The 19,723-nt window shown below is 40.1% G+C and overlaps 1 protein-coding gene across 3 annotated transcripts in view; it reads right to left on the bottom strand.

The window, feature by feature from the left end:
• Positions 1-19,723, bottom strand: part of ZNF366 (zinc finger protein 366) — a 34,953-nt gene that overhangs the window by 3,323 nt on the left and 11,907 nt on the right. For 2 of the 3 annotated variants that reach the window (XM_076362543.1, XM_076362544.1), the window contains exons 2-5: positions 14,846-14,915; positions 9,307-10,634; positions 6,955-7,146; positions 1,058-1,232 (exon numbers count right to left, since the gene is read on the bottom strand). In XM_076362543.1, the coding sequence (XP_076218658.1) occupies positions 1,058-1,232; positions 6,955-7,146; positions 9,307-10,605 (1,666 nt within the window). In that variant the 5' untranslated portion in view covers positions 10,606-10,634; positions 14,846-14,915. The remainder of the gene's footprint in view (positions 1-1,057; positions 1,233-6,954; positions 7,147-9,306; positions 10,635-14,845; positions 14,916-19,723) is intronic. The other variant, XM_076362542.1, reaches the window with a different exon arrangement.

The raw sequence follows: 19,723 nt of genomic DNA, 5'->3' as shown, positions 1-19,723 counted from the left end.
AGGTGAGAGATAGGAAATGCTTTGCAGGGTACCCTGGGTAGTCAAAAATCCATATACTTTGAGATGGGGGAGGAGTGTCTCCTGTTCACATGCTTCTTTGTAAACTAGGTCTTGAGCCTATGGCTTTTGCCTAATGTCAGCTATGTCAACGTGGTACAGAATAACCAAAGCTTCTGGACGTAGAGCCATTCAGGCTTCCATTCCCATTCCAGAGTGGAATCCAAAAGCAGTGAGCAAGATCCATGAAATCTTCTGGGTTTTTTGGTTCTGTCAGCTTTGAATAATTTATGATTTATGATGTACCTCAAACATGAGAGAAAAACTATAAACTCCTGACCAGATGTGTCTGGGGAAAAATGTCTGCTTGTTTGTGGCTGCTAGGCTGTGGTCTGTCAGCCTCTGGGAATCAAGCCCCTTGAAACAGTAACATTTATTAAAAAATAATGGAACTACACCTTCAGTTAGGAAGATCATGTCATCCAGTCGTTCCCCTGGCCAACTACATGTGCCACAGCCTCACTAAGGCTGAGTCTCCACCAGCTCGCTCCCATTTGTGTCTCAGGGTACCCACATGCTGGGAGAAGATCTGTGGTGCTGTGGATATTGCACCTCCTTACAGTGATGGATGGGGGGCCCTGGGCTTAAGTACAAGAACACTTGGTATGGCTTGATAAATCCTCTGCTCTCACACTACTGACCATATTCTCCCTAACACCTGACAACAGCAACTTAGTGTGCTAAAATTATTTCCTTTGTGCTCATAAATACTGTCTCATTTTGTCTCCATCTACTCCTCCATCTCAGTCTGTACCTCTGTGTCACTAGATATCTGGTCTGAAAGGTTTCTGAGGTAAGGGTCACTACCTTGGGGATCTCTGATCTGTAGCACTGGAGTAATATAGATAGTTAATAACAACCTCCTAGGCTTATGGGATTCAATCTCTTCAATAGCATTGGATCTATGGTAGAAGATTGTGGATCTGTGGTACAAAGCCCATTTGGGTTTACTGATATGCATCTTCAAATCTCTCAGAATAACCATGCTGAAAAATATTACCTTGAGAATGAAATCCTCTTTCCATGACTCCATGTTTGACTTTCATGTGCCTGGTTAGGTTCCCCTTCAAGGTGAATTTACTGGGACAGTAGAGGCACTTGAAAGGCTTACTGTCCGAGTGCAGGTGCATGTGTCCCATTAAATTGTGCATTCTGTTAAATTCCTTTCCACACAGCTGTAAAAACAGTAAAAATGAAAATTATTAGTTTGAAGGGGTACTTCCAAGGGGAACATTTTAAAAGGAAATAGGACCTACTCTTCTCAACTTGAGCCCTGGCAGCTTCTGGCTGCCATTTGTTTTTCAAAGATACATGCAAAAATCCTACAGACAAGAATATGTGGTTGAGTCTGATCTATCTAGGGCCTTCTGCATTGCTGCCATTTTTTTAATTTGGTGACTAGGACACACAGTCAAGGATTCCCCAAAAGCAGGGAATGTTGTTGTAAGGAGGGGAGAGGCTTAAGTGTGTAACCTGGAAGGCTCTTAACCTGAATGAAATTCAAAGTATAACTTTCTGCCCTGGTGAACCATTTCATTTGTAGTTTATAAATCTAGCTTTAATCAAGAACAACGCCAGGCAGAGATGGAGATACAAAATAAAACCAATGAAGGGTTTCTGTGAAACAGTCAAGCAGAATATTACTTCTCCTTAAGTGGAAATGAAATGGCTGTACATTTTGCTTAAAGCTAGAAAAAGCAATTCCTTTTTTTCTTTGTTTCTTGCTCCCCCATTTTTCTCTGATCCTCTTGTCTTCTGTTTACCAACTTCTGTGTTTCAGTGTCTCTGGTGAGTAAGCTGGAATTTAAACAGTCATGGGACTGCAAGAATGACTCAGCTTTCCCTGAAGCACGTTCCTGCCAGCTCCAGCTATTGATCGTGCAAGTTTCCCTTTGATGAAACAATAAGGGTTTTTTTTTCATTGTTGTTGTTTATCTAGATGGGTCCTTTTGTAGTCTGGTCCCTTATAAATCAAATGTATTCCCGAGACATGAGAGTTTGACATCACTATTACGGGCTTCTAGTCTTACTTGTCTTCTGGTCTTTCCTTATCAGGATTTATAATTTTATTCACATTCAAGTGGCTATTTCCATGCTCTGCAAACTTCTGTGTTTGCTTTCTACTTCATCTCCTTTTTTTGGAATGGTTTTAGACAAAGACTTTTATCATCAGGTTTTTTTTTTTTAATGATCTTTATTACTATATGAGCCAGAATCAGCATTACTGAGTAATTGAAATTTCCATCAAGCAGTGCACTCATCTGGGAGAAAATTACTAAAAATCAATTAGTGAGATTCCACCAAATTTTTGGTCTAATCTGACTTCTGATTTAATTTATTTTGGTAGTACAGAAAGTCTGCTACAGTACTTTTTGATTCAAATTCACAAAGCCATCACCTGGAATATCTGGATGAAATGTAGATAGTGGAATGATCCTTGGTGAAATAGTACTGTATCCTTTGTATTTTAAAGCATCTCTTGAGGGAAAATGGAAGCAGTTCATTAATACAAAAATTTGTAGGGGTATTGTTTTTAAATAAAAATTAGAGCTGAGTCAATGATGCAAAAATGAAGAGTCTAGAAATATTCACTTGCTTTTAAAAAAATATTTGTTTCAGCTGCATAAGTTCTCTTCCATGATTTGCTCTCTGTGATTTTGCTAAAATGAACATTCTACTGATGATAAATAAATTTATCAGCAAAGCGTTCACCAAGACAGGGGGGGTGGGGTGGAGGGGGGGCGGAATAGGCACTGAAAATTAGTTATTTATTTGTAAAAGTAAGATATCTGATTCCAAGGGTCATCCATCCACTTAGGAAAGAAGACTGTCTCTTCTTTGCATTCAAAGAAAGATAGTACAGCTAATGACTTATATTCAGGGAAATGAATGCACCAAAAAAACACGCAGAAGGTGCTGGGAGGAAACAAAGAGGAGAAGCACTGATGAGCACAGAATATTTGCAAGGAAGAACAGCAGCTGATTATATCTTGACAACTGCTGGAACGACCTATGACAATGTCAATATTTCTCTGGCTACAAGAATGCCAATAATAATACGTCTCTAATACCTCTTAGCAGAAGGCTTCTGGTTATCTGCTTGTATTGTGGCTGATCTGTGTTCTCACCAGCTTTTGCTTTCTGATAGCTAGGTCTTTACTTCTCCATTTAAACTGGTAATCAGGGAAAATCAGGTTGAACAGGTGAATGGCTAGAGTACTTCATGCAAATCTATATTTTTATAAGGTATTGAGTATCAAAATGGGTCTAGTAGAAGCATTTACTTTGTTTCTGTGAAGGCAACCTTTATTTCTCTTTCTTCATAATGAAACGACAGGAGACTTCGTAAGGGATAGTCCCTTACAGCATAAAAGTTTTGTGTCTCTGAATAAAGCGGGTAGGTTTTCCATTTCCCAAAGTCACGCACAGTCTTAGGGATGTGCAATGTGTTCTTGTCCTGAAATCTCCTCTGGGGACATTAGGAAATGGTACTAGAGTGGAGAGGTGTGGCAGGAAAATGAAAGAAATGCAGATATGAAAATTGTTTTTCGGAATGATGGCTCTGTGTGGCATGGTCTCTGTGTAACCTATCCTTTTCAAAAGGCACAAGATGACTTTCAGATGAATGTCCATGATCCAGAGGGTGAAGGGAGCAGGTTTTGGGCTCACGTGCTGGAAGACAGCAACTCAGAGCTAGATGGGGTTCACAGCTTGTGCTTAAAGAACAGCCTGAGTCTGCAGACCAAACTAGGAAGGTGTACAAGATTTTCGCTCTCTGTAGAGGGCAGGGGTGTGAGTACTGATAAATAGAATGTGAAAGATGACCCTGAGCCAGTTGAATGGGAGGGAGCTCCAGCAGAACTCACCACAGAGCACCTTAGCACTCAGGGAGATGCAAAGCTCATGCAAGAGATCTTGGGATAGCAGGAACAACATGGTTTACTTGTGGACCTTTTGTTGGTCTGTCTACTTTAGGCAAAATAAAATTCAAGCCCTGAAGAGAAAGACCTCAGCTGCAAGTCTGCTGAACACACTTTGTTGCACCAGTTGGTGAAATGGACTTCAGTACAGTTTGCTAGAAAAGCTGAATTAGTTCAACACTAGATTTTGTCTTCCTAAGCCACCACATGAGGTATCACCCTCCTAGATTTGTCAGTCTGTTTTGTTTCTTCCCAAAGTACTTATCTCTCACATTTTCTTTCGTTTTGACTCCTGATCTAAACCCATGATTTTAGATGGCAAAAAAGTGGAGTTCAAAACATCTGCTGAGAAGTGTATTTGACTGGGCTGGAGAAAACTTCATTGCATTCTTTATTGGAGGTCTGAAACATTGCTGACTTCAGCATTAAAAGCAACTGTAAATTTCATAGACACTTCCTCTACAAATCAGAATTAGCACTATTGCACCAGTTGGTGCAACTCCTTCAGAACTCTTCAGTGGGTTTTTTTTTAAACAGAAACAAGGCAGCACAGGCTCAGGCCTTTAAATGCTACAGAGAAGTTCACTCTTCAGAGAAAAATCAAACACAGATCCAGGCTGCAGCTGGATGAGGAAACAGAAGGGACAACTATTTGCTACTCCCTCTCTTCAGATAGTCTGTGCTTAGCTGTGATTAGACACATAGGAAAGCCTCCTGTTTTCTTTTGCTGTGAGAAAAAGGTAAAGAAAATCATTGCATGTGGTGAAAGAAAGGCTACTGCTGTGCTCTCTTTCCCTTGCATTCTTCTTTTTTTTTTTCTTCTTAAGAAGGGTGTTCCTTTCCTCAAAGAGAGAGGGAGAGGGAGAAAGACTGTAAACTGTCCAAAAGGACCGTGAGAAAACAGGAAGCTTTGAAAAGTACAAGAGAAAGCAAGATGAAATCTATTTGCAGGCGGTTCCCTGGGGACATGTGAGCCATTGTTAAGCAGGCTGTTCATACAGCTATATCCTTCCTTCTGTTGAGGAGGAGCTTGGTGCCAAAAGGCTGCTATCTGGTCATTGCCTTAACCCTCTGAATACCAGCCAGAAATATTTGCTCGAGTCTTTCCAGGGCTCTGGCAGAGAGGCAAGGGATGTTCCTAATGCCAAAGAGCAATTCCTGATTCTTCCTTTGCTTATTGTTACAATCTCTGCTCCGTTCAGGGGCCCTGATGTTGATTCACACCCCTTCAGCCGTAGGAGAAACCGGTTCACTATGCTTACTTGTTTCTTTCCTCCTAGGAACATTGGGTGGGGACAGAGAAGAAAAAAAAATAAGAAAAACAGGTGTTCCTGTACAGTATTTGTTACTGGCTGGAAAACATACTGGTGGTACTCCAGCTCCCATTTCAAACTATTGCCATCTCTTAAGTTTTAATAGTCTGTCATCATCAAACCCTAACCTGAATAAAAAACTTCCAGCTAATGTGCACATACCTAAAAAATAGTGTGGGTCCAGATACTGCATCTAGAACAGCTGATCATACAATTGAGTTTCTTTTCTGAAATTTGAGGAGTCAGAGGAGGACTTTGACCAAATGGGAACAAAAAGACAGGTTTGCAGGTGTTCTCAAAGAATGAATGTCTCCAGCAGACTTGACATGGAACTACCCAAGCATTTCAGTAACAGAAATTATCTTATTAATATAGAATAACATAAGTCCTAGTATACAAAATAACATTTTAATACGACATAAATTAAAATGAAACAAAACACCAAAATTGAAATACTTTGCTGTTATTTTTTCAAAGTGAAATGCTTCAAAGTTATCAAAGCAAAATAAGGAAGTCAAAAAGATTCATTTTCATGTTTTCCTATTAAAATTATCACTGAATGCCATATTTTCATATGACATTTTGAAGTTCTACTTTTTTTAAGAGAAAATAATTCCATCTAAAATTTTTCATCCAGCTCTACTTCTCAGTGAAACGTTCCTTTTAAGAAAATATTTAATTCCATAAAGATGTTGGATGAAAGAGTTCTAGAAATTGCTTCCAGATCAATCTTCAGTTACTTAGGCATGAACTGGGTAATATGCTCCACTCTGTATTTATAGTCCTCTTAGAGCAGATCAAAGTCGGAATAAAACCTACAGCCTTTGACTTCACAAGATACGACTACAGTAATGAACCAGATAGGCAGCAAAAGGAACAGATGTAGTGTCCAATACTGAGTAAGAATATAAACATGAATAATTCATAAGGAAGACATTAGAGATGAGCATGGTCAAGAGAGCCAAACCCTCAAAGGTTTATGGGGAGGGAGGAGAAGAGAGGATAGAAAGGGAATGTCAGCTTCCGATGTGCTGGAGGGAGGCAGCAAACTGGAATTCGCACAGGATCCTAAAAAGGCCAGATGGTTTCAGAGGCTGTTTTGTCTCTGAGACTGAAATTACCTGAATTTCAGTCTTGTAATTGCACTTGGCCCATTCAAATCCCTTCTGCAGTTGTATTTTGCTGTGGCTTTCTTTGAGTCCTTCCCTGAACTGTCGCATAGCATCACTGTGTGAAGTCGTGGCTGCTGCTTTTCCATGGTCCTCTGTGGGGTACATGACTTATCTATGGTTTTAGTCAGTGTTTCAAGCTATTAAGCACTTAGACTTCTGACTGGATGGCTGTACTAAGCAAATGTCAGGTATGTTTATTGTCCTCAAACCACCATGTCATTTTACTGCTCATGAAGCAGAAAAAAATATTTGAGGATGAAAGTTACTGATATTGAAGGGGAAGGGAGTAAACCACAGATATTCACCTCCATTATTTTGTGCTACATAAGCAGAAGCTGAATAAAGAAAGAAAACCAGGCTGGTTTATGCTAATTTAAATGCAACTGCAGTATGTGTTAGCAAGTCTTGTTCTTCCAATTCTACCATATTGCAAGATGATAATATCACAGAAATATCCAGTGGGTTAATGCCTCTGCCACCAAATACACTTACCTTGCATTTGAAGGGTTTGACATCAGAGTGAACAATCATGTGGGCCTTAAGAGTCTGCTTTTGCACAAAGCTCTTGAAGCACAAATGGCACTGATAGGCTCTGATATTGGTGTGGATCAGGACATGTCGCTTCATGTTGGCCAGCAGAGTAAATTCCCGGCCACAAATTCCACATTTGTGCTCTTTCACACCCTGTAAGAAAAGGAAAAAATCAGAAAATTCTGTAGATGGAAAATTTTCTAGATTGTTTTGTCTTCAGTACAGCAATATATGAATTATTCATTCTGCATTAGCAAAGCAGGTAATAAATTTTTTCACTTTTAACATCATCTGCTCAAGTAATAGATGCTTATGGGTTTTTTTCCTGGCAAATTCTTACAAGAATCTGAGAAGCAGAGAAGGAAAACAAAATGTAAGCTTAATGAAACAATGAGTTTTGTTTCCATCAGTAAGTTTACAAATCAATGATACAGTCAGTAGCAGAGCTTTTCTGTCCTACTCTGTTGATTATGTGAGGTATTGGTCAAATGTGTACACTTACTGACCAAGAATAAAAACTAACCAGTTAAGAGACTAAAGTAGTGCTTGCCTTTGATAACTGAATGTCATTGGCTTCTAAAAAAGGCATAGCCCTGTTTTGAAGAAAGCTATAGAAAAAAATCTGAAGCAACCGAGAAGTAGTCAAGCAATGTCACCAAATAAGGATATATATGTTACATTCAATGAAGAGAAAAAACTGTTCACTCTTAGTGGGACTTGCACTAACCCTAATGGAGTGATCTCCTTTTATCTGGTGTTTACAGAGCATTTCTAACACCTTTTATGCCATCCAGTCAATTTACTAATGCATAATTCAATATTCTTGCTCATACCCATATGGTCTAACTGCCAGCTCCTCAAAAAGTCATTTAGATGCCATGAAGATCAATTATTTTACCACTAAACACTTTAAGAGTTTGAGTATAACTTTCTGAAGGTAATGAGGATTTACTAGCGAAGTGCCAAGAGCAATTACTCCTCCTGCAGGCCCCCATTACGAAGAAGACTTGAAACAATCTCTACTTTCATGCCAGTCAGTGTTTTTCACAGTTAATTGCAAAGCTAAAACTGTGAACACCAACAGCGGCTTTAAGCGTCTGCCTATCTGATGTGAGGCCGCACTTGGGCAGCTAAGTACTGTTAATTATATTCACAGCTGAATCCACCTGCAGCTGTGGACAAAGAAGCTGAAGCCCTCCAAAGGCTCAGGGGCATTGCATTTCCTGTGACAAAAAACTACCGAGTCTTAAATTAGTAGAATTTTGCATGGTAAATCCAAAGACCAGGGAATCTCCAAAAAGAGCAGAAATTATAATCATGTAGTAGGGAAGAAAGAGCAAATGCGGAAGTAGAGGTTGTTGGTTTTTAAAAGAAAATGTGTCTATAAGACTGAAATGCTGTAGCTTTCTGTATTTTTAATGTTTGTCATATAAAAGCCAAAATTCAAGTGTTAAAGGAAAAAAATGCAAAGCTGGAAGCAAATTTTTATAAAATGTGTGGAGTTTTGACTTGTCTTAACATTTTTGTAAAGGTCGATAAACCAATTTCAGACATTCTTGAATGGAGCAGTTATATTTGTCCTATTTTTGAAAGCGATCTTTCTGGATGTGTTCCAAAGCCTGCTCCTAGCCTAAACTGACTCTGCTGTCATTGCTGTCAGCAGTGGCAAGACTGCCACTTAATACGAATTGGCTGGGATTATGGTCCTGCTTGTCCACTTTTACTAACTGGCATTCTGGATAACTTTTGCACAAAGGGGAATTTTTATTAGGTTGGTTTTTTTCCCTACATGTCTCATTATAATGATTCTTCAAAATCTGATGAGTAATAATATACTTTCTTTTGCTGCATACATACAGTCTACTGCAAATCCACCTACTTCCCAATTAAGGGAGCAAAGCAATAGAACTGGTTTTCAGTAGATGATTTCTGTTAAAATTTTTGGGGGGTTATACAGCTCTACAAAATTTTGTTATGTTACGGAAGGTCATTCTGAAAATGAAACCCAGAAACAGAGATATGTGAATACAGTTTTGGGAAGTAATACAGGTGGTTTAAATGAACTCCTGTTTATAACAAAGTGGGTTTTGTGTGTACTTTCTTAAGACTGACAGAGACATCTAGCTTCTACTATTGCCAGCACTGCTGGGGCTTTTGCTCTGCAAAAAACTCTCCAGCTGGCAAAGGGCCAGCATGAGGCTCTGTAGACTGATTACTTTCTTTCCAAGGAGGTACATACGTGTATCTTTAGTAGCCTGTAATCCTTGTGCTACCTACCGATGCAAGGTGAGAGCACAACCCATGCTGGCTTACCTTGTGAGTTAGGGAGTGTTGTTTGAGATGGTGGGGCTGCACAAACTCCATGCCGCATTCAGTGCAGATGTACGGGCGGATGTCTTTGTGCTTCATCATGTGGTTTTGCAGCTGACTCGGATACTGGAAGGTCTTATCACATTCAGTGCAATTGTACTGTATAGGGCCACGGTGGGTTGTTAAGTGTCTCTTCAGCTGGGCCAGGGTTGGGAAGTCCAGACCACACTCCACACAAATGTTCTCTCGGCCACTCTCATGCTTAGACTCGTGAGCTTTCAGCTCGCTGGGGTAGGCAAAACCTCGGCCACAGATCCTGCAGTTGTAAGGCTTGATGTCACTGTGTTGCATCATGTGTCTCTTAAGGTGACTGGTTTGAGTGAAAGCCTTGTGGCACACCTGGCACTTATGTGGCCGAGTGCCCTGGTGTGTCAACATATGTGTGTGCAAGTGGCTCAGCTGCTTGAAAAGCTTGCCACAACGGGTGCAAGCATGTGGCTTAATGCCACTGTGACCCAAAATATGGGTGACCAAATTGTACTTGGACGTATAGGACTTCTCACACATGGGACATTGCCAGCGTTTCTGTTCACCCCCCACATCAACATAGTAACTGTCATCTATCTGAAGGTTGACATCTACTCTTTCCACTTTCTGTTTATTTTCACCACTTTCTCTTACTTCAGCTCTCCTGAAGGGTGGCTCGGGAGGTCTTTTCATTTGAAAGGGGTTCCTGAAATGAAAGTTTGGTGGCACAATAAAAGGAAACATTAAGCCAGGGTGGACTTTAGGATAATAAGGGTAAGGAGCCTGCATGAATGCTGGGCTACTGGGCCATGGCATATTAGGTTTCACTGGTTCTTGCTTAATGGGCTTGGCTCCAAAGTGCTCCAGAGTTCTGTAGAACTGAAAACCAAAGTTACAGAGGTCGATCATCTGGGAACTGTACTTGGGCTGTGCTGGCTGTTGGAACACCAAGGGGAGACTGGAAGAGCCTACGTCATTGTGATCTTCAGGTCTGTCTGGTGGTGATGAAGAACCCTCCAGGGAGATAGAAGGAGGCATTTTTGTTGGCATGCTCTTGCGTTTCCGAGACCCTCCTTCCAAAGACCCCTGGAATGTTTCCATGTCTCCAAGAGGAGGAGGGCCATAGCGGAAATGTGAGAGGTGTGGTCTGAATTCTTCACCAAATGGAGTTGTTCTGTGTGGCTTTGTAACAGGGCTCAGTGGCTGCAGGCAGTGGGAGAAGGGAGAGGCTTGGGTACTGTCCACATTAAGACTCGTTTCTTCGTTCTTCATCATATTTGATTTTTTCTGTGTTGCCCAAATTCCTTAAAACAAACAAAAAACCGAATGTCTTTATTTCTTCCTGTTCTTCTGGGTTTAGCATTTTATTTTCTATTTTATTGTTTTGGAGGTTGTTGGGTTTTTTTAACTAAATGCAACTAAGGATGTCTTAGGCCCATATAAGACAAAGGCCTTTTAAAGCAGAATTAAATTGGTTAATGAAGAACAAAGAAGCTTTGGTCTTCCTGTGGTAGAATTGGTGGTTTAAATCAAGTTTGACCCATACAACATCTTTGCAACATAAACTTGCTGTACTGTGACACAGTACTTTGCAGCTGAATCTGTATGGCAATGTTTCTGCTTAATTTAATTCAGCCAGGCTATTTGTGGGCAAAATCCTGTCCTTGGCTGTGCATGCACAGGCTCTAGAAACTGGCGGTGCATCTAAAGGATATGGCAATACAAACAATAATGTGCACATTTATTACAGTTGTGACATGAAAAGCCAAAGCCAAAAAATGTTAAATTTCTTTGTATCATTAACATGTGCTGCTGTGAGAGAAAACAATGGCCAAGTGATCTAAGGACACTGTGTACCATCAGGTTTTGTGCTGTGTTTCCTGGCTTCTCTCAATTTGTATTGTAATAAGAAGGTGGAGATTAATTTATTTTCTTTGTTTTAATCCCAGAGATATTTACCTGGCAGATTTGGGGAAGGAAAGATCTTTGACGACTCTCCAACTTACATTCAGTTTTATAGACTTAATCTAGGGGGTTTTGTTTCTAAATAAGTGAGCAAAATCTCTATTATAAAACTAAATATAGAATTAATGTCAACAACCCCCCAGGTCTCCTGAGTAATTGACACCTAAGAATGCTCCAAGCCTTTCTAGTGGTACAGTGTGACAAGGCAGATGATTAATAATTTTCTTCTGGCAAAATTTTATGTTCCACTGATCATGCAGGGAGCTTCTGCTGAATTTGGGGTTAATCTAAAATACTGGTTATGAATTTTGATTCATCTTAAATAAGGCTGCTACCTTTTCCCTTGGCTCTCTAGAATCCTAGAATCATTTAGGTTGGAAAAGACCTTTAAGATCATTGAGTCCAACCGTTAACCTAACACTGCCAAGTCCACCACTAAACCATGTCCCTAAGCACCACATCTACATGTCTTTTAAATACCTCCAGGGATGGTGACTCAACCCCTTCCCTGGGCAGCCTCTTCCAATATTTAACCACTCTTTCAGTAAAGACATTTTTCATAATATCCAAACTAAACCTCCCCTGGTGCAACTTGAGGCCATTTCCTCTTGTCCTATCACTTGTTACCTGGGAGACGAGACTGACATGCACCTCGCTACAACCTCCTTTCAGGTAGTTGTAGAGAGCGATGAGGTCTCCCCTGAGCCTCCTTTTCTCCAGGCTAAACAACCCCAGTTCCCTCAGCCGCTCCTCATAAGACTTGTTCTCCAGACCCTTCAACAGCTTCGTTGCCCTTCTCTGGACACGCTCCAGCACCTCAACGTCCTTCTTGTAGCGAGGGGCCCAAAACTGAACACAGTATTCAAGGTGCAGCCTCACCAGTGCCAAGTGCAGGGGGACGATCACTTCCCTGCTCCTGCTGGCCACACTATTGCTGACACAGGCCAGGATGCCATTGGCCTTCTTGGCCACCTGGGCACACTGCTGACTCATATTCAGCTGGCTGTTGACCAACACCCCCAGGTCCTTTTCTGCCGGGCAACTTTCCAGCCACTCTTCCCCAAGCCTGTAGCGTTGCGTGGGGTTGTTGTGACTCAAGTGCAGGACCCGGCACTTGGCCTTGTTGAACCTCATACAATTGGCCTCAGCCCATCGACCCAGCCTGTCCAGATCCCTCTCTAGAGCCTTCCTACCCTCAAGCAGATCCACTCTCCCGCCCAACTTGGTGTCGTCTGCAAACTTACTGAGGGTGCACTTGATCCCCTTGTCCAGATCATTGATAAAGATATTGAACAGAACTGGCCCCAATACTGAGCCCTGGGAACACCACTTGTGACCAGCCGCCGACTGGATTTAACTCCATTCACCACAACTCTTTGGGCCCTGCCATACAGCCAGTTTTTTACCCAGCAAAGAGTACGCCCATCCAAGCCATGAGCAGCCAGTTTCTCCAGGAGAATGCTGTGGGAAATGGTGTCAAAGGCTTTACTAAAGTCTAGGTAGACCACATCCACAGCCTTTCCCTCATCCACTAAGTGGGTCATCTTGTCATAGAAGGAGATCAGGTTGGTCAAGCAGGACCTGCCTTTCATAAACCCATGCTGACTCAGCCTAATCACCTGGTTGTCCTGTACATGCTGTGTGATGGCACTCAAGATAATTTGCTCCATAACCTTCCCCAGTACTGAGGTCAGACTGACAGGCCTGTAGTTCCCAGGATTCTCCTTCCAGTCATTCTTGTAGATGGGCATCACTTTTCCTAACCTCCAGTCAACTGGGACCTCCCCGGTTAGCCAGAACTGCTGATAAATGGTGGAAAGTGGCTTGGTGAGCACTTCCACCAGCTCCCTCAGTACCCTTGGGCAGATCCCACCTGGCCCCATAGACTTGTGTGTGTCTAAGTGGTGTAGCAGGTTGCTAACCATTTCCCCTTGAATTATGGGAGCTTCATTCTGCTCCCTGTCCCTGTCTTCCAGCTCAGGGGGCTGGGTACCCCAGGAACAATTGGTCTTACTCGTAAAGACTGAGGCAAAGAAGGCATTAAGTACCTCAGCCTTTTCCTCATCCTTTGTCACTGTGTTTCCCTCAGCATCCAATAAAGGATGGAGATTCTCCTTAGCCCTCCTTTTGTTGTTAATGTATTTATAGAAACATTTTTTATTGTCTTTTACAGCAATTGCCAGATTAAGTTCTAGCTGGGCTTTGGCCCTTCTAATTTTCTCCCTGCATAACCTCATAAATGCATGCCTTGTAGTCGTCCTGAGGCATGCATTTATCTGAATGTGTTTGTGTGTGTTTGTGTACACGCATCCATGCAACCAGGCAGCGGTTAGGTTGGAAAACTAGACATATTTTCCCTCTGTCACCTGTGACATGTTGATGCTATTTATAACACCGTTCTTGGAAATGCTGGGTGGAGAGCATGAAGGTGGTTGGAGTACTAAAGACACTCCTGTTTCTTTTTCAGGAAGGTCCGTGCTGGGTAAACCTGCTTCTAAAGATAGATAAAAGCACATCTCTGTGACCTAGTTAGGCTGTGGACATGAGAAAGACATCTTAAAAACCTGCTTGCAAACAGATTACTTCCTTCTAACAGGGTAGACTGTGAAATTATCTTTGAGATACTGTGTGAAGCCAAAGGCTCAGTGACAAAACTTTAAGATGGAAAATTTAGAGAAAGGAATCAATCAATGCACAAAGAAGGAGTAGTAATTGAAGAAAAATTGTAGGATCTCTAAACTGATGATTCAAAAACCACCTGTGATGGTGGAAAAGGCTAAAAAAAATTGCTTACAACTGGGACAAGTATCTAATAGTTATACCAGGATGTGACTTCCGGTCCCTAGCTCACTGATTGGAAATAGTGTACCTATATACACACACTATATTTGTGTGTGTGTGTATGCATATATATGCAATATATATATGAGTGTGTATGTTGCATCAGAGAGGATTGTTAGGGAGTATGCATTCTGCCGTGTTTCCTTGTCACCTTAACTTCCTGGGCAAAATAAGGAACAGTTGGATCTTGAAGACTCTAGGTACAAAGGCTTGACTTATTAAAAAGGGAGAAGGGGAAGGGAATCTTCTGAATACTGAAAAAGACTCCACTTCTTTCCAAAAGGGAAAAAGTTTATTTTCAAAATTCATTTTAAGCTAAGCTGAACTTAAAAAATTTGAACATAAAATATGCCTGTAGACCAAAATCTTCCCTTCAAAGTACGGGCCTGTCCCTCAAATGCCTTTCATCTTGTGCATCTGATTCTTTCCCAGCAATATGGGTATAAAATGCTTCAGAAAGCCCATAGCAATTGAGAACCCAGCTATGTTATTTACTGCTTTTACTAGATTATTGAAATGCTGCCAAAAATACACAGAAGTTGCAGTGAGTTGTGTATAATTGCTCTCTTGTCTCTTGGCTGCCGGTTACTCCCTTCTTCCACAGCCTGTTTTATGCAAAATTTCAATCTCTCTGGAACACGGAGTTATGGCAGAGGCTGTAGAACTGCTTGAAATTACTAGAAAGAAATAATTTCCTTGCACTACTAACCTTTGGCTGCTTTCACTGACCGTATGGGTTTATTCCACTGTCCACAGCTACACACATCATGGAACCAAGCCTACGAGGGAAAGTGTTTAACCAGTCAGTGACCAGCACAGTCAGAGAGGTGCTATATAATCCAACAAAAGAGCACCTAAAAGGGGAGGGAAAGTACGGATTTGCAGTCTAAAAATGGATCACCTTGCTGGTTTTTTTCTTCCCTTCAATCTGTCAACCCCCATGACGTAGAAATTAATTGAGGAGAGATTAAATGTAGCCTCTCCTTTCATCTCCTTTCATGTTGGTAGCAAACCCTTGCTAATTTGAATGGACGCATGATCTTCACCTTGACCAGAACTTAATTCCATAAAAATGTGAATCCTGAGGAAACCGTAGAAGAGACTACAGATTTTACCTCCATGCAAGAAATAGTTAAGGAGCAGTCCCTCCTTCTTTAAATAACTTCAGTAGAGAACTTTAAACCTTTTAATAGCACAGTTTCCCAATAATTTTGTTCTATCTGACTCTGGAGTAGCTGATCTCATTTTAATACTCAACAACAAGTAAGGGGGAGAGAATTGAAAAATTTTTGTTTTAAATATCTCCTAGGGACCTTTTGTGTTTCCTATATAAGCACTTTAAAACTTCTTTCTTTCTTCGGCACTTAGTATTTAAAATGTAATGCTATGTAGCACAGCAGGGTGTGATTCTAAACATTAAGGTTAGTTTAAACCTGGATAGACATTAAAAATTCTAGCTTTTATCAGCAGTATTTCAGCTCCTCAGTTTTAAAAACTTGGTCCGGAAAGCTCACTGAGACAGAGGTTTCCATGCTGTATTGGCACTTAAACATAAAACCCCCCCTAAACCTAGCACTCCAGAGCTTATAAAAAAGTTAATTTCTTTAGAACAGACAAGCATCCCTACAGTTTCTTTCTTTATGTAAATAAGTATATTTGGCAATCCACTATTTTGAAAAATAGAACGACAAACAAGCTCTCTCCCTGCCCTTTCAAAACCAGAAAAGAAAGGCTACAGTGAGTTCAGATAGTTGTTGAGGTATTTCCAAAATAGAATATCTATGCGGCAGCTAATAAAGTTGTTAACTTCCATTAAAGAGGAAGAGAGTTTAATACAGAATATGAACCACCATTTACTTTCTCATTTCCACTCATCCTATTTCTACAGACAAAGGATTTTAAAAAGTATATAAATCATGCTATTCACTCTACAAGCATATGCATTGTTACAGTCTCCAGTTAATATTCTGTACTGAAGTCAAGAGCAAATTTTCTTTAGGCTTCAGTAGAACCGAAATTCTGCTTCCTGTATGAAAGCGCCTTCTGTCTACAGACTGATAATAAGCCCAGACATAAAAAATGTGAGATTATGAAGTTTTTCAAGCTTAAACACTGACTACTACTGTTCTGATTTTGCTCTTGGGCAACACAAAGGTAAAACCAGAAATGAGACCAAGATGAGTGAAAGTGATATGTACCCTCTCACAAAGGGAAATGAGCTACTTGATTAGGTTTGCACTTGTGTTTGCTACTTCAGAAGAAGATGAAACAGAGGAAAGTATAGGAAATCTAAAGGTGGCTGAATAGACTGAACAGCTTCTCTTAGCTGGAAGAGAAATTCCACGCTTAATTGAACATGTACGACTGCAGAAACCGTGCCCTGTAAGAGCGCATTTCTGCTCTCCTCTTGGGGCCTGAAATATTGGCATCTATAAGGAAAGAATGAAATCTAACAGCTGTTTCTGTGTTGGATGTGGTGAGGATCAGTGACAAATATACAGTATTACATTTCTTGAGCTGAAGTTGAGCAGTTGGAGAGCTTCAGCCTTATTGAACAACCAGCTGTTTTTTTTCAATCGCTGACTTTTGTAAACTGTTATAATAGACAGGTTTATAGTTATCTTAATAGGTTTAATGGGATCTCCTTCATTCAGTTCACACTTCCAAATATGTTTCGGTTTTAAATGTATTCAGTCATACTGCTGTTTAACTAAGCAACAAATTCTTTACTTAGTTTTCACTAATTTGCTATTTATGCAAAAGTCGCATCAGTCTCGGGAGCTGACGAAATCATTTACTATGATGAATTCATCTCATTTTAGCAGCGAAGCAGTGTTCCCTGCCAAATCAACACTGCTTTGAGTTATTTGTCAGACTGAAAATGCCAGGAATACCTGTACAAACATGAATGTATCCATTACTGGTAACCAGCTATTTTCAGTTAGTACACATCTGATTCCCTCCTTACGATTTTCCCTGCTAGTTTCCTTCAATGGCAGCATGAACCCTCCATAAGTCCCTGTTTTCTTTCTCTTCCACTTCTTTTCTGTTGCTTCCAGTGTGTGAGTGAAGTCATGCAATAATGTTGCCGTTCCTCATTTCCTTTTCTATTGGGAATTTCATAGTTTCAGAGAGTTGGAAAACAATCATGTGGATGTTTTTAACCTGTAATTTTCAAGTGTATCTTGTCTGTTTTGCTGGTTTTATGGCCTGTCTTGAGTAAGAAGTTGGACTAGATGATAATAATGTTCCGCATCTGTAAAATCCATGCACCTGCTTGTCATTTGTACAGTCAGTTTTTTGTTTGTAGCTGCTGCCTTGGTGAATGATGCAGAAGTTCCAAATATGCTCAAAAAATTTAGAGTTATTTCAATACTAGGTTCACTAGATATTGGCTCAAACTGCCATTGTTATTCAATAATGGATTATTTGTATAGTTTTTTTCAAATTAAGGTACTTTATTTACTCTAAGCTTCAGTCACTATAGTCATTAGAGGAGGGCAGAAGATAAAAGACCATGTTCAACCTATACGAGAACTTCTCTAAAATCAGTGTCAAGCCTACTCTCTTAGTCTTTAGAGAAGTCCATGCAAGGTGTGTTTCCCATCTATGTTCTCCAGGCATAAATATCCATGTTTCAAGCACACAAATTTGAAAAATGGACTCCATTAACATATACTGAGTGTATGTTAATATACTCAAGCTGAGTATATAAACTGGGTACCTGTTAATAGACCCAAATCAGCCTTGATGTCCTTATGCTACGTTATTTGAAGCTAACCTAAAAGATTATTTACATTTTAAATGAAGAGAGCACTTTTTCTGCCACAGTGTGGAGCTGGGAGAAGACAGAAATTTGGACTACCTTACAAAAATAAACACGGATTTAGGGAAAGTATCAAAAATCAATGAGTGCAGATACTGATTAAGGAGACACAAATTTGGGGGAAGCCTTAAAAAAACAGGCCTGAGCTGGGAATAATAGCTGTTGTGGAGTTTGGTCAAATCTTTTCCAATACCACTTCTACAAACACTTGTTTTCTCTCTCTCACATGCATGTAGACGTGGTGTCAAATGAAGTCCATGATTTAACCATCAGCTTAATTGTCTTCTGAGATAAGGCTTCTTGTCCCATGCCTTTTATGAAACAGATAGGTCCGCTTAAATGGAGAACACTATCAAGATAAAGATATTGCCACAAATATTTCTCTTGCCCTTTTGGATTGCCATCATTAATAGAATTGGAGTTGGAAACAAGTAAACAATTGCTCATGAAAATGATCTGGAATGACTGAAAATGAGAAGTGAACCAGATCAGGTTTTTTCTTCCTACATTAGCATGATAGTACTGAGAGGCTCGGTATCTTTTCACTTCTCCCTGGGAAATTACCTTCATCTGCTGATATCAGGCCTCAGGATAAAACTTCTTCTTTCCATCAACAAATGTGGTGTTTTTCTCAGCAAATGCTGGGTAAAGGAAAACTGACAACCTTGGTAACTCTTCCTTTGGCATAATCAGAGGTCACTAAGGCTTATGGAAAGACTTCCAATGAACTCTGAAACTAATCCTTCACAATTTTCCTTGTTATTTGTTATGGGTTCTGTTGTCTGATAAGATACGAACCCCTCCATGCCATGACCAAAATTTGATACTTTTGACAAATGTATTGTATACATATGGAAAAAAAAACGTACATCCTGAGACAATATATTAACAGATGGTAACCATTGCAGACAAACTTAATGGAAGTCATACAATCACACACCTAAGAAACTTAATTGATTAAAAAATCTGACACATTTAAACAGCTTAACATGGCACAGCAAACAGATGCAACAAGCAATGAACTTTCAAAGATATCTTATATATTAAATAATCATTTTTTTCCTTCATTGACTCTGTTTTGCCATGTCTTCCTTGCTTCATGTTTGAAGTTTGATCATTTTAGATATTCCTTCTGCTCTAAGGGCTTCCTATGCAGTGTAGCTGCATTAATATTGCCTGGGAGATGACACCAATAAAAAGAAATGGGTCATCTCTCAGAAAACTGTGCAATAGAAATACCCTCACTGCATTGTCTTTGTTATTCCTGAATTTTAACATTTTAACTGACATAATTTTTGTTTTATTTTAGCTGGGAAATACAGAAGTTTAGGAAACATACCCATTTGCTTGCATTGCCTATAGAGTGGATTTTGGAATCATTTGGATATATGTGTAACTTGGGTTTGTACTCAATTTTCAGGGAGCAAGACACTATGAGCACTTTTATAGGATTATAATTATTTTGTATTTCTTGTAATATAGAAAATGTTTAAAATAGTATCAAAATGAATGCACATACACTTTTCCATAACTTACAGATAATTTTTGTTCTGATAATCATTGAAAGTGTTAAACTAGATTCTGAGGCTTCCTCCGCTGAAAGTCTGGAGGAGTCCCACCGCCCACCCTGCCAAAGCTGTGGGCACTGTTTGTGGCATCAGATGTGCTTATAGAGTGGTTTATGGCATAATTTGCTTTTCAATGGTGGCATTGATTAGATTAAAAAAAATTTGCCTGGTGCTGTAGTGAGGTAGCTGTAGA

This window comes from Aptenodytes patagonicus, chromosome Z (assembly GCF_965638725.1).
Source record: "Aptenodytes patagonicus chromosome Z, bAptPat1.pri.cur, whole genome shotgun sequence".
Taxonomy (NCBI): Eukaryota; Metazoa; Chordata; class Aves; order Sphenisciformes; family Spheniscidae; genus Aptenodytes; species Aptenodytes patagonicus.
This window is presented reverse-complemented; position numbering and strand designations above follow the sequence as displayed.